Source organism: Zalophus californianus, chromosome 12 (genome assembly GCF_009762305.2).
Source record: "Zalophus californianus isolate mZalCal1 chromosome 12, mZalCal1.pri.v2, whole genome shotgun sequence".
Classification (NCBI taxonomy): domain Eukaryota; kingdom Metazoa; phylum Chordata; class Mammalia; order Carnivora; family Otariidae; genus Zalophus; species Zalophus californianus.
In genome coordinates, this window is record NC_045606.1 from 64,470,113 (window position 1) to 64,484,987 (window position 14,875).

The 14,875-nt window shown below is 33.3% G+C and overlaps 1 protein-coding gene across 3 annotated transcripts in view; it reads right to left on the reverse strand.

The window, feature by feature from the left end:
- Nucleotides 1–14,875, reverse strand: part of DPY19L2 (dpy-19 like 2) — a 91,718-nt gene that overhangs the window by 42,244 nt on the left and 34,599 nt on the right. For all 3 annotated transcript variants that reach the window (XM_027575070.2, XM_027575071.2, XM_027575068.2), the window contains exons 10-11: nt 6,112–6,189; nt 5,280–5,366 (exon numbers count right to left, since the gene is read on the reverse strand). In XM_027575070.2, coding sequence (XP_027430871.1) covers nt 5,280–5,366; nt 6,112–6,189 — 165 coding nt within the window. The remainder of the gene's footprint in view (nt 1–5,279; nt 5,367–6,111; nt 6,190–14,875) is intronic.

Consider the following 14,875-nt stretch of genomic DNA (forward strand, 5'->3'; position numbering starts at 1 on the left):
TGTGACATATGGGAAGGTGAAACCTTTGGGAGGTAATTAAACCATGAGGGTGGAGCCCTCATCAATGGGACTTGTGCTGTTATAAGAAGAGATATGGGAGAGCTGTCTCTCTCTTCACTATGTAAGGATATAGTGAAGGTAACTGTCTGCAAATCAAGAAAAGAGCCCTCACCAAGAACCAAATTGGCTGGCACCCTGATCATGGACTTCCCAGCCTCTAGAATTGTGAAAAATAAATTTCTGTGTAAGCTATCCAGTCTATAGTATTTTTACTATAGCAGCCTGAACTGACAGACACTCAATTACTAGGAATACTCCTCCTACCATTACTAGAAGGTGGTAAGGTATTTGTTTGTTCTCAAGTTTGGGGTAAAAAAAAAAAGCTTCCTATGAGAAACTGAAATCTTAGGTCTGTGTATTACTTAGATTTTGAGTGGAATTTTGCAACATTAGTTAGTGCAAGGTGAGCCAGGATTCCTGAAATTCCAGCAATAGGAAAATATAAATGTACCAGATTATACACAGCAACACTGTAAATACAAAATATAGAAACAACCTAGATGCCCAGACATGGGACAGTAGTTGAATTACCTATGGAAAATGCACAGTGCAGTGTTATGAAACTATAAAAAGAATGAAGAAGATCTCTATGAAATTATATGGAATGATATCCAGGATAGGTTGTTACAAGATATCTACAATAGGCTGATAAACCAAAGTGCAGGGCCACCTGGGTGGCTCAGTTGGTTAAGCAACTGCCTTCGGCTCAGGTCATGATCCCAGGGTCCTGGGATCGAGACCCACATTGGGCTCCTTGCTCAGCGGGGAGCCTGTTTCTCCTTTTCCCTCTACCTGCTACTCCAACTGCTTGTGCTCTCTCTCTCTGTCAAATAAATAAATAAATAAAATCTTAAAAAAAAAAAGAAAAACCAAAGTGCAGAAAACTACCTATAGTATGCTACCTTTCATGTAAATAAGAGGAGATACAATTTTAAAAATATGCAATATTTATTAGTCAAAAAAAAAAAAAAACTAAATGGGCAAACCAGAAAACCAATGAGATATCTTACAAGAAATGTAGCAAGGTAAAAAGGATAGAGAGAATGGAGTAAGAAGAAATGGGAGAGAGTAACATTTTCTAAATATAACTTTTTGTATATTTCTTATTCTTAGAAACATAATATTTCACCTCAAAAATAAATTATTAAAATCAATCAGAATGGAATTTCTGCTTCTGGTCAAGTTAATATAAAAGGAACCACACATACTCTCCCATCTGAAACAACTAAACCCAAACAAAATAGATTATAAGAGACTATTACGAATAACTAGATGCTAAAAACTGGATTACATAGAAGACAGACTCCAAGAAGCATACAACCTACCAAGACAGAATCATAAAGAAACAGATACTCTGACCATATATATAACTAGTAAGGAGATTGAACAAATCATCAAAAAAACTCCCAACAAAGAGAAGACCAGGACCAGATGGCTTTGCTGGTGAACTCTACCAGACATTTAAAGAAAAATTAATGTCGCCCCTTCTCAAAGTGTTCCAAAAAACTTAGGAGGAGAGAACATTTCCAAACATATTTCATGAGGCCAGCATGACCCTGATACCAAAGCCAGACAAGGATACTACAAGAAAACTAACCTATAGACTATAGCCCTGATGAACATAAATGTAAAAATTCTTAACAAAATACAAGCAAACCAGATTTAACAGCACACATTAAAAGGATCATACACCATGATTAAGTGAGATTTATCTCACAACTAGGATGGTTCAACATATGCAAATCAATTAATGTAACATGCTACATTAACAGAATGAGGAATTGAAAATCACAAGATCATCTCAATAGATGCAGGAAAGCATTTGATAAAATTCAACATCCTATCATGATAAAAACTCTCAACAAAGTAGGAATAGAGGGAAATTACCTTAACATATTAAGGGTAATATTTGAAAATCCCACAGTTAACATCATACTAAATGGTGAAAAAGTGTAAGCCTTTACTCTAAGATGAGGAACAAGGCAAGGATGCCAACTTTCATGATTTCTATTCATATAGCACTAGAAGTCCTAGCTACAGCAACTAAGAAAAATAAATAAAAGGCATAAAAAATGTAAAGGAAGATGTGAAATTATTTGTTTGCAGATAATGTGATCTTCTATGTAAAAACACTAAAGATTACACACACAGTTAAAATTTAAAAATTCTGTAAAGTAACAGGATACAAAATCAACATACAAAAATATGCTGCATTTCTACACACTAACAACACTCTGAAAAGGAAACTAAGAAAACACTCCCATTTAGAATAGCCTCAAAAAGAATAAAGTATTAATAATAAATTAAGTCTTTCAAATCATTAAAGACTTAATACAATGAACTACCAAACACTGCTGAAAGAAACTAAAGACACAAATGGAAAGATAGTATTTGTCTTTCTTATTTTACATAGCATGATGCCCTCAAGGGCCATCCATGTTGTTAAAAATGGCAGGAAAACCTTACATATTTACCTTTATCTTTCATTTTCAGTGCCCTTCACTTGTGTAGAACCAGAATGACATCTAATATTTTATTCCTTCCATCTGAAGGACCTCCTTTAACATTTATTTTAATGAAAATGTGCTGGTCATAAAGTCTTAATTTTGCCTTCATTTTTGAAAGATATGTTTGCTGGGTATAGAACTGTAGATGCACCATATTTTTTCTTTTTTAAAAGATTCATCTATTTATTTGACAGAGAGAGACACAGTGAGAGAGGGAACACAAGTAGGGGGAGTGGGAGAGGGAGAAGCAGCTTCCCACTGAGCAGGGAGCCCGATGTGGGGCTCGATCCCAGGACCCTGGGATCATGACCTGAGCCGAAGGCAGACGCTTAATGACTGAGCCACCCAGGCGCCCCTATTTTATAAAGATGTTGTTTGACTGTATTATTGCTTGCATTTTTTCTTATGAAAAATCCTTACCTTACCCTCTGTTCGATATTTAATATGTCTTATTTCTCTGGTTGTTCTTAGGATTTTCTCTTTATCACTAATTTTGAGCAATTTGATCATAATGTGCCTTATTATAGCTTTCTCTTAGTTTCTTGTACAGGAATTCAATAAAAGTCTTCATATCTTGGTTAATAATTTTCATCAAATTTGGAAAATTTTTGGCCATCATTTCAAATATTTTTCTACCTCCTCCCAACTTCTTTATTTAGACATGTACTTTATTTTCCTATATGAATTGTAAGTGAAGGATTGATATATCACCATTTTGTAATTCCTATTTAATGAATGGATCTGGCACTAAGCACTGATGGCTGCCATCATAAAAAGAGAGGCACCAGATATTATGTGCCTCCTGTTGAAAGAACAATACTATAGACTTGCCAAGGGATCAAACCTGTATAAGTTTTAGGTCCAATTATTAATATACAGTTGACCCTTGAACAACATGGTTTTGAACTGCATAGATCAACTTATACATGGATTTTTTTTTGATAAATACAGTACTGTAAATGTATTTTCTCTTCCTTATGAATTCCTTAATAACATTCTCTTTCCTCTAGTGGTTACTTTAAGAATACAGTACATAATACATGTAATATGCAAAATACACTGTTAGTCAATTTTTATGTTATCAACAAGGCTTCTGTCAATGTTAGTTATCAGAAGTTTTAGGGCAATCAAAAATTATAAGTGGATTTTCAACAGCATGGGAGTGTAATGTCCCTAACCCCCTCCCTGTACTGTTCAAAGATCAATTGTATTATAAATAAAGAATGCAAAGGAAGACATAAAGCTACACCATGAGGATTCAAAGAGCAAAATCTAGAACACAGAACCCTCACATGTTCAATGACCTGAATTCTTAAAAAATAAATTTCTTGGAAATAACACCAGGAAGATATACGGGAAATCTGTAGATAAAAATAGAAACTTAAGTGATGAAACTATAAAGGAAAGCTAGGAGAAATTACCATAGTCCAGATAGTTATTTCTGCTTTATGCCAGTGCAGGGGATTTATAATTGGGGCAGGGCACATAGAGGGCTTCTAGAATGGTTAGAAAAGTTCTCATTTTGACTTGATGGTAGTTTAAGAATGTATGTCAAATAACAGTTCATTTATCAGTACTTACTAGTAATAGGGTACTAAGTATACAAAACATTTGTTTTGTGCAGTGTTCTATATGTGTGCTATATTTCAAAATAAAATGTTTTCATAAAAAGAGGTAGATGATTGCAAGTCCTCTACTTTGCTAACAAAGTCTGATAAAATGCTGAAAATGTTTTGGGGGAAAAAGAAAAAGGAGGGATTACTTACTATGAGACCAAAGAGAAAAGTTTGGGGAGAAAAATGTTAAAATATAGGGATAATCTCAAGAGTCGATCAATGTACCATACATGAAAAAGTGCCATATTTTGGTATTACTGTGGTTCATATCATCTCTGATCATTGTGGAAAGAGAATATCCCAGAAACATTCCAGTGGAGGAAAACACTCCATGTTCTGGCTTGTGAATATTAGAAGTGTGACTATAAAGTAATAAAACAATTTTACTGAGCCACCATTCCAAATACATATCCAAATGAGTATTATCCCATGAAAGTCACATGAGGAGACTATACATTATTCTAATCATGTTGCCATTGCTCAGAACAGTTTGAAACTCCTCTTTCCAAACTGCCTTGAGAGATAATTTAGTTATGGTCAAGAAAATCAATCTAATTATTGTCATACCATATTTTGATCAAGATCTAGATCACCCAAGATCTAATCACCCACCTTGTTCACAAGTCTTTGGTCATTTCCAAAAATTAAATCCACCCTTGAAAGATGAAGATTTGCCACCAATGAGGATATTCAAAAAATGTGCCACAGTCTGTGAAAGCATTTCAGAGACATTCCAAAAATGTTTTGGAAAATGGTAATGTCATTGCAATAACTATTTAGTGTACTGAAATGATGTAGAAGGAAATAAATAATTTTTATTATTAATTATGGCATAGTTTTAAAGTAAGTCTCATTACCTTATGATTGTTTTTTAAAATATTTACCTGGACATTACTTTAAAGAGATAAACTTTGTATTGTATTCATTTTTCAAGAATGAGAGAGAAAAAAAAGCATTATTTGGGGAAAGTTTTTCACATGAGCAATTATCAGGGAAGGGCACCATTTATTCTCCTAAACTTATATTACATGGGTAAACCTACTATTTGACAGGTAAAAAAAAAAAAAAAATCTTCATGAGCTTAGCAAACACTTACCAAAGTCATTAACAAAGATGAAGAATAATAAGAAGATAAATACATTGGATTTCCAAACATCAACACAAAACAAAGGAGAACTGAAACCTGCAAAGTGAAGAAAGGAAACATGTTTTATTGTTATTAGATATATAGCGTAATGCATACTTTGTCTACAGGCATAGTCATTTCTAATATAAACTTCATATGCATAAATAAGATTAATAAATAGATCCTGGCCAAATGATAACAGAATTTCAATACACAGTTAAGTTCGAAGTTTTTCAACACCATAACTTATATACAGCAGAATTTAATCTTATTTCTCTGATACTTGATATAAAGAAAACAGAAAAAAAGCACTATTGTTTCTATTGATTCAGTAATAATAAGAAAGACTTAGTCATAAGTATTAATTTTCTAATCTTATTTTGTTGGACTACTTGAAGATTTCCATCACTAACGAAGCTTTGTTTTCTTATCTAAAGTCTATGTATGTGTTTGGAAACCAAGATTTAAAAAATTCAAAAGCACAAAATTTACAGTGTCACATTAATGCAAAGTGCTAAAAGTCTCAGGTCTTGGGGAGAAAAAGCAATTTCAAAAGTAGTGACAATAATAAATAAAACATAAAATTTTTAAAAGTTTCACAGAACATAAAACATCTATTATAGATCTGAATATTATAGATATAGATATATAATAATGTAATCTTTCCTTCTGGATAATATCAACATCATATATATTAATTAAATACTACTTGCAAGTAGGTACCCCAAAAAAGAGTCAGTTCTGTTTTCTAAATCCTGAAATCTTGTTTTAATATTTAACTTATGAATATTAAAAATGTTACCATGTTCATATAAATGATCTTCTGAAATTTGTTTGGCTCAATGTACCCCACAACATACATGGGAAATAATGAAGCTATCTGAAATAAAAATATTAAAAAAGCAAACATGAAAAAAAGTCAAAAGCAAACACTTCACTATTCATAAGTAAATATAAGAGTGGAATTTATTTCCAATAATAACAATCAAAATAATTTGAACCAACCTTATCATTAAGAACTAGAATAGCTAGAAAAAATATTTCAAAGCCTGTATGAAAGCCACAGATTACTAACAAAGCAAAAAAGAATTAGGAAGTTAAAACCAGAGAAGAGATGAAAATCTACAGTGATGAGCGTGACATTTTAAGTTGCTTTTATGCCAGAAGCATCTGCCAATTCCAATAGAAGCAGATTCTAATAGAGGCAGTTGAGAGATTTCGATGGACTCCTTACTCAGGGCACACCAAGAATGTGATCTCTGCTAAGTCCCCAAGCTTTGGCTTGGGCTATAATATGAGAGAACCAGAAATTAAGCAGCCCTCAGAGAGACTAAAGACCACCTCTGCATTAGCTCATTCTCTTGCTGAATGTGGGTGATTCAAGATTGTTAGTATCTTTATTTGCCTACCAGAAGCAACTTTTAATCTTCTCTGGAAGAAGTTAATATCAACACAGTCCCAAATTAACTCTGTAATTGTTCATGTACAATATCCAACACCACATCAAAACTAACCAGATACAGGAGATAAGACATTATTACTATGACAATAGAAACAGATCCATATAGAATCTACTTCATGGGTCAGTAGATTTTTTAAGTAAAAAGATAGTAAATGTGTTATGCTCTGTGGGCCACATACAATCTCTGCTGTATATTCTTCTTCTATTTTTTTAAACACTTTAAAAATGTAAAAACCAATCTTTGCTTGCAAACTACTGAAAAACATGTTTGGCACATCAGACATAGACTTTCCTTTTGATATGTGCAAGGAAATAACATCTAATACTGAAAATTCCAGAAGAGTATTGGAAGCCATAATAGAAAGTGAAATGTATAACTAAATATTACAATAATCACTATTGAGAAGTCAAAGATGGATTTAAAAGCAAGTTAAATACAACCAACCAAAGAAATGATAAATTGGAAGATAGGTCAGAAGAAAACATTTAGAAAAAACTATAAAATGTTAAAGAGATGAAAAATATGTAAAAGAACATAATAGATACAGAACATACAGTGTAAAGGTCTAATATATTATACTGTATATGTCAGAAAGGGATGAAGGAATGAAATAAAAACTATATTTAAAGAGATTATATCTGAGAAGTTCCCAACATTTACAGAAGAAATAAAACATTGATTCATAAAATATTACAAATCCCCAACAAGGGATAAATTAAAACAAACAAAAACTTGACCACACTTAGGCATATCATAGTAAAAACTGCTTGAAACCAAAGACAAAAAGAAAACTCTAAAAAAGCTAGACACTAGCTGACTTTAAGACTTACCAAAAAGCAGCAGTAATCAAGACAGCATAGTATTGGAAAAATAATAGACAAATTAAACACTGCAATAAAACAGAAAGCCCGGAAACAAAGCCACACAATTACAAGCAACTAAACTTTTGACAAAGGAGCAAAGGTAATTCAATGGAGAAATGATAGTCTTCTCAAGAAATGGGCTGGAAGACTTGGACATCCATCCACAAAAGATGAACCTAGACCTAGACCTTATACCTTGCCAAGAAAAATTAAATAAAAATGGATCTTAGACCTAAATTTAAAATGCAGACTTATTATAAAACTTCTAAAATGTAAGGAGAAAACCTAGATGACCTTATTTGATAATGAGTTTTTAGATAGAAAATCAGAAGCATGACTCATGAAAAAAACTAATAAATTGAACATTCTTAAAATTAAAAACCTCAGTTCTGCAAAAGACACTATTAAGAAAATTAAAAGACTGAGAAAATTTTTGCAAAACTCGTATCTGATAAAGGTCTGGTATGCAAAATATACTAAGAACTCTTAAAACTCAGAAATAAGAAAACAACCCAATTTAAAAAATGGGCAAAAGATCTGAACAAATACCTTACCCAAAGAATATATAGATAGCAAATAACTACATGCAAAGATGGTAAATGTAATATTCCATTAGGCAACTGTAAATTAAAGGAACAAGGACATAATTCTACATACCTATTAGAATGGCTGAAATCCAAAAACCTGATAAAATTGGCAATTTCTTACAAAATTAAACACAGCCTTACACTACAATCCACCAATCATACTCCTAGGTATTTACCCAATTGAGTTAAAATCTTATATGCATGCAAAACCTGCAAACAAATGTTTACAGAATCACCAAAGACTGGAAGCAACCATGATGTCCTTCAAGAGGTGAATGGATAAACAAACTGTGTTATATCCGTACAATGAAATATTATTCAGCAGTATAAAAAAATGAGCTATCCAGTCATGAAAAGACATGGGGAAACCTTAAATGCATATTGCTAAATGAAAGAAGCCAGGGTAAAAAGGCAATATGCTCTATGATTCCAACTAGCCAATATTTTATTTGGGTTATGTTTTATTAAATTAAAGATTACAGAGCTCTACTGCAAATTACAGTATTACCATTTCTTTTATTTTAGAGGACTGCATTCACAGTCATTATTATGACTGGGCCCAGGAATTCTTTAGTTTGGGCCTTTGGAGAGAAAAATCCCATACAATTTAACATTCAGTAGTAATGAGGTTAGTAGTTCACTGTACAATTTCAAAAAATTTGTAAGCACAAAAACAATGGATAATTCACTCAAGAATCCCCAACAGATGTTTGTTTTAAACAGCTGAACATGGTAATACTTTCAAGTAATAATCAATTTACCTGACTATAGTTTCCCAGAGCTTTGCTTATACCTTAGTTACTTGGAGCTTAAAATAGTTTTCTTAAAAACAATGCTATAAATTCAAATCCCTTCAATGGATACTAGAGTACCAATGCTATCTCCACCCTAACAGAACTGACTTGCTGGTGGTAGGGAAAAATAGGCAAGGACAAATAGCTCAGCAAACCGCTCTTCAACACATTATCAAGTGCCTCATAAAGCAAGTTCAGCACAGCAAAAGCTACCATCAAATCTCAGAGTCAGAGAATGCATAAATTATTACAAGTTCTATAGATCAACTACCCAGAATTTGGGAGTTTGGGGCTAAAATCTTACTCTCAAACCCTCTGTCATTTCTTGTTCTCTCAGCATAAATTCCCCACTACCCACCATCACCCCCAAAAGTAGATAAGACAGGTTTAAAGTGGTTCCAGGTAATATTCCAGGTAATGGATAATGAGAACCTAACTGGACTTAAAACTTTACCCTTTTTATTATAGTTAGAATCTCTACCAAGGACTCCCCTGTTGCTTTTTTTCCAGATTTATTAAGATATAATTGACTTCTAACATTGTATGACTTGAAGGTGTACACCTGTTGTTTGGATACACATATATTACAATGTGATTACCACTGCAGTGTTAGCTAAAACCATTATTTCACAAAATTCCCATTTAATTTTAGCACTAAGAACATTTAAGATCTACTCCCCTAGCAACTTTCAAGTACATAAAACAGTATTGTTAACTATAATCACTTCACTGTGCATTAGATCCCCAAAACTCATTCATCTTCTTTTTTCTTTTCTTTTTTAAATAAGCTCCACACCCAGCGTCGAGCTCAAAGCAGGGCTTGAACTCAGGACCGTGAGATCAAGACCTGAGCCTATCAAGAGTAAGACACTTAACCAATGGAGCTACCCAGGCACCCCCATTCATCTTCTAATTCCAAGTGTGTACTCTTTGACCAATAGCTCCCTATTTCCCACCCCCACACCCTGGTAACCATCATTCAAGTCTGTTTCTGCTAGTTTGGCTTTTTAAGTTTCCACATATAAGTGACATGATACAGTATTTATCTTTTTCTGCCTGACTTATTTCACTTAGCACAAGGCCCTCAACGTCCACCTATGTTGTAACAAATGGCAGGATTTCCTTCTTTCTTATAGCAGAATATTCAATTGTGTTTATGTGTATGTGAGAGATATATATATATATCCCATCTTTATGCACTCATTTGTTGACACTTAGTTGTTTCCATATCTTGGCTATGGTGAGTAGTGCTGTAATAAACATGGAAGTGCAAATATCTCTTTGATATTCTGTTTTCATTTCTTTTGGATATATACCTAGAAATGGAATTGCTAGATCATATGATAGTTCTATTTTTAATTTTATAAGGAGCCTCCATACTCTTTTCCATAGTGGCTGCGCAATTTAAATTCACACCAACAGAGCAGAAGTGTTCACTCCCTTCCCATTACATCCTCTCCAACACTCATTATCTCTTACCTTCTTGATGATATTATCCCTTATCGGATACATAGACAAATAAGATTGTATCAAATTAAAAAGCTTCTGCACAGCAAAGGAAACAATCAAGAGTAAAAAGGCAATGTATAGAATAGGAGAAAATATTTGTAGACCATATATCTGATAAGAGGTATAAGAGATTAATATCCAAACTATATATAAAGAATTCATAATACTCTGGGAAAAGACTTTATTAAAAAATGGGCAAAGGACTTGAACAGGTATTTATCCAATAAAGATATGCAAATAGCTAATACATATGCTCAATGTCACTAATTATCAGTGAAATACAAATCAAAAACCACAATGATAATGTTATCTCACACCCATTAGGAGGACTATTATCAAAAAACAGGCATCAGGCATTAATGAAGATGTGGAAGAAAGGGAACTCTTTCACACAGTTGATGCATATGTAAAATTGTGCAGCCACTATGGAAAACAGTATGAAGGTTCCTCAAAAAAATTGAAAACAGGGCACCTGGGTGAGTTTGGTTAAGCATCTGCCTTTGGCTCAAGTCATGATCCAGGGTCCTGGGATAGAGTCCTGCATCAGACTCCCTGCTCAGCGGGGAGTCTGCTTCTCCCTCTACCCTTCCCCCCTGCTCGTGATCTCTTTCTCTCTCTCTCCCAAATAAATAATCTTTTAAAAAATTTTTCTAAAAAAAAATTGAAAATAGAACTATCCTATAATCCAGCACATTTTTAGGTATTTAAGAATTGAAAATAGAATCTTGAAGAGATATTAGCATCTTATGTTCACTGTAGCACTATTCATGTATCCAAGGTGTGGAAATAACCTAAATCACAATCAATGAATAAATGGATTAAAAAATGTGTCATACACATACAATGGCATATCATTAGCCTTAAAAAAGAGGGAAATCCTACAATATGGAACAATATGAATGAGGCATTATGCTAAGTGAAATAAGCTAGTCATAGGGCAAATACCGCATGATTCCACTTTATGAGATATCTAGAATAGTCAAACTCATAGAAGCAAAGAATAGAATAGCGATAGCCAGGGGCTGGGTGGAGAGGAGGAAATGGGAAGCTGTTAATCAATACATATACAATTTCATTTATGCAGCATCAAAAACTCTAGAGGTCAGCTGCACAACACTGTGCTTGTAGATAACAATACTGTACTCTATCTGTACTTAACAAGTTTGTGAGGAGGAGATGTCTCATGTTAAGTGTTCTTACCACAAACACACACACACACAAACACACAGATGCATTTTTTAAAGAACATTACATAATAATAAAAAGAATGTTTAACAATTGTGCACATCATAATATTGCACCAAAATATTTAAAGTAAGAATTTGCAGAACTAAAAGTAGACATCAACAAATCAACTGTTGAAGTGGAAGATTTTAAGACATTCCTCCTCTAGTAACTGAAATAAACAAAAATAGATATCTAAAAAATTTGAACAGCACAATTAACAGACTTTGCCTAATTAACACATGTAGGACTATATACCTAACAAATACAAAATACCCAATCTTTTAAAATGCATCAAAAATAGAAAATTGAGTATACTCTGTTATCTAATTGCTTTCCTATATAAGGAAACAATCTAATGAAACATCTGAGAACAAATTTAATAAAACATCTATGTAACATTGAAGGAAATCAAACAAGAACTAAATAAAAGGATATATATCATTTTAATGGTCAGAAGACGCAAAATTTTAAAGATCTCAAAGAAATTTTTTTTACTGAAATAAAACTTCTTCAAAATGAAAAGGAAAAGAATATGTATGGAACCTCCTGAGATTTCATCTAAATTTGGGGGGTGGGAGAGAAAGAAGTCTAGAACACAGGTTTTAAGAGGGATTAGGAGGATAAAAATGCAGTTGCTTTCTGCTGTCTCCTGTTGAATCCCCCTCATTTAATAGAATAGTTACAGTTGTCAGAAGGAAGTTCATAAATTCACTTGGAGAGGAAAATTAATCTTGATGCTAATTATGAAAAATGTGTCATATAGGTACTTATATAGGAAAGCAATTAGATAACAGAGTACACTCAATTAATGATAGTTTCACAAAAGGTACAGAAATATCCTTCAAATGCATATTTATTTTATTAATGCTGCATGAAAGTTGAAGGCATTTTAGCAAGGAAGTAAGATAATATAGCCAAGTGTATAACCTTCAATAGAGAAGAGTTCAAAGGCCTTAGAGATGCAACAAAAATAAACTGGAAAATGCTGGAGCTTTGCAATTGGACAGACTTGATTTTAATTTAATCTTTGAGCCTTTGTGTCTTTATCTGTAATATCCATCTGACTGGACTCCTTGAGGATTAAATGCAATAAACTCTAATACTGAAGTCTAGCATATGTTAAGTTTACTTTTCTTTCCTCTCATAGACCAATATTGTTAGGATATCCAAGTCTAGACCACCTTTCTTAAGTATCACATATAAGCTTTGGCTAAGAGAAACACTTCATGGGTGAAAATTCTGCTCAGTTGCTGAAATGTTATTTGACTTGCTGGTTGAAAAGAGAACCCGCTCATTTAAATACAAGCAACAGAGTCAACATTATGCTGTGAAACTCTTTTCTTCTTCCCTCTAGATAAAGGTTTCATCATGATCCTGCAGATACTAGCCTCAAGGTGAGTAGGTCTGAGGGTGGGTGAAATTTTTTTTCCAGGAAACAAAAAAGAATTTTGAATCAGATCAGGCTTTGGACCAATTTTGTTCCTGAAATCAGAGATGACTGCATTGTGCACTGAAAACATAAAAATTGAAATTGAACATAAAACTCTTCTGTAAACTTTTGACTTCCTGTTACTTATACATAGAATTTAACATAGATGGGCCTTGAAGGCATTATGCTAAGTGAGGTAAGTCAGACAGAGAAAGACAAATACTACGGTATCACTTACATATGGAATCTAAAAAAGCCGTACTTGTAGAAATGAAGAGTAGAATTGTGGTTATGAGGAGCTGAGGAATGGGGGAATAAGAGAGACATTGGACAGAGGGTCCAATTTGCAACTAGAAGATGGATAAGTTCTAGAGATCTAACACACAGCATAGTGATAATATTCAATGCTATATTATATACTTCAAAGTTGCTTAGAGACTAAATTTTAAATGCTCTCACCACAACAAAGAAATATTATGTGACCTAATAGATATGTTTAACACTAAGGTGGTAATCATATTGAAATATAATAATGTATCAAAGAACATATTATATACCTTAAACTTACAAAATGTTACTTGTCAATTATATCTCAATAATGAAAAAAAAAGACAAAAAAGAAACTAAAAGCTTAACACATCTTTTGAATGGAGGAGAAAATCATTAAAGCAACATCAAAATTACCCAAACAGGTACTTAAAGAGATTCATCAGCACCAGTGGATTAATAAATGTGCTTCCAAGGAAGTGGATGCACATTAGAAATCTATGTTGGCATGTGCAAAATAATGGAAACCACAGACTTCCTGTGTTACAACCCGGAAGGGCCAACTATAAGGAAGTAAAGCAAAGAGAATACTTTAAACATGCAGCACGAATTAAGTTGAGGTTATAATTTAATTTTTGTAAATAACTAGCAGCAGAAGCCTTCTTGGCACAATTTCTCACTGCCAATAGAGAACATTATTATTATCAGTGTGGTTAGTTAAGGTGGAAAGGAGTTCTATGTAAAATTTGGCTTATCATGAAATTTCAACAAAATTAATCTTCAACTAATTTCCCAGCTCAGTCTCTTGCCATTAGTTACTTAGTTGTTTGGGGAACAGGATATGGCCCCAAATTCACTCAAATAATGTCATGATTGAAACTCTGAGAAATGGTGTCCAGTAAGATTCTGCCCTTCAGACAAAAGAGCCAACAGCTAGATTAGAAGCAGATAGCCCTTTTACCATGAAGAGTAGGATTGGCCCTTACCATGTTGTGTAACTTGGTATCCAAAATGCTTCCTAAGATAAAAGGAAAATCTACAGGCAAATTTATAGAGATCATCTCAAATATAAACAAGAAAAACTGTGAATTAAAGTAATAGGAGGGGGAGGAGCAAGAGACCTAAATTTCGTCTGGTCCCAGGAATTCAGCACCAGGGATCAAACCATTCTGAACACCTATGAACTCAACAGGAGATCGAAGAAAAGAATAGCAGCAACTCTCTGAACAGAAAAGTGACCACTTTCTGGAAGAGTCATATTCTATCCCTTCATAGTAGTTAACCTTACTTTTGGTATATATATAAGTTGTTCTCTCTTTAAAATTTTGGGATACAGTTTCTTCTAACAGACCAAAATATACCCTAAATCTCTACTGTATGGCTTTGTTCTAGTCTCCTGCCTGATCACATTCTCTCCTTTTTTTTTT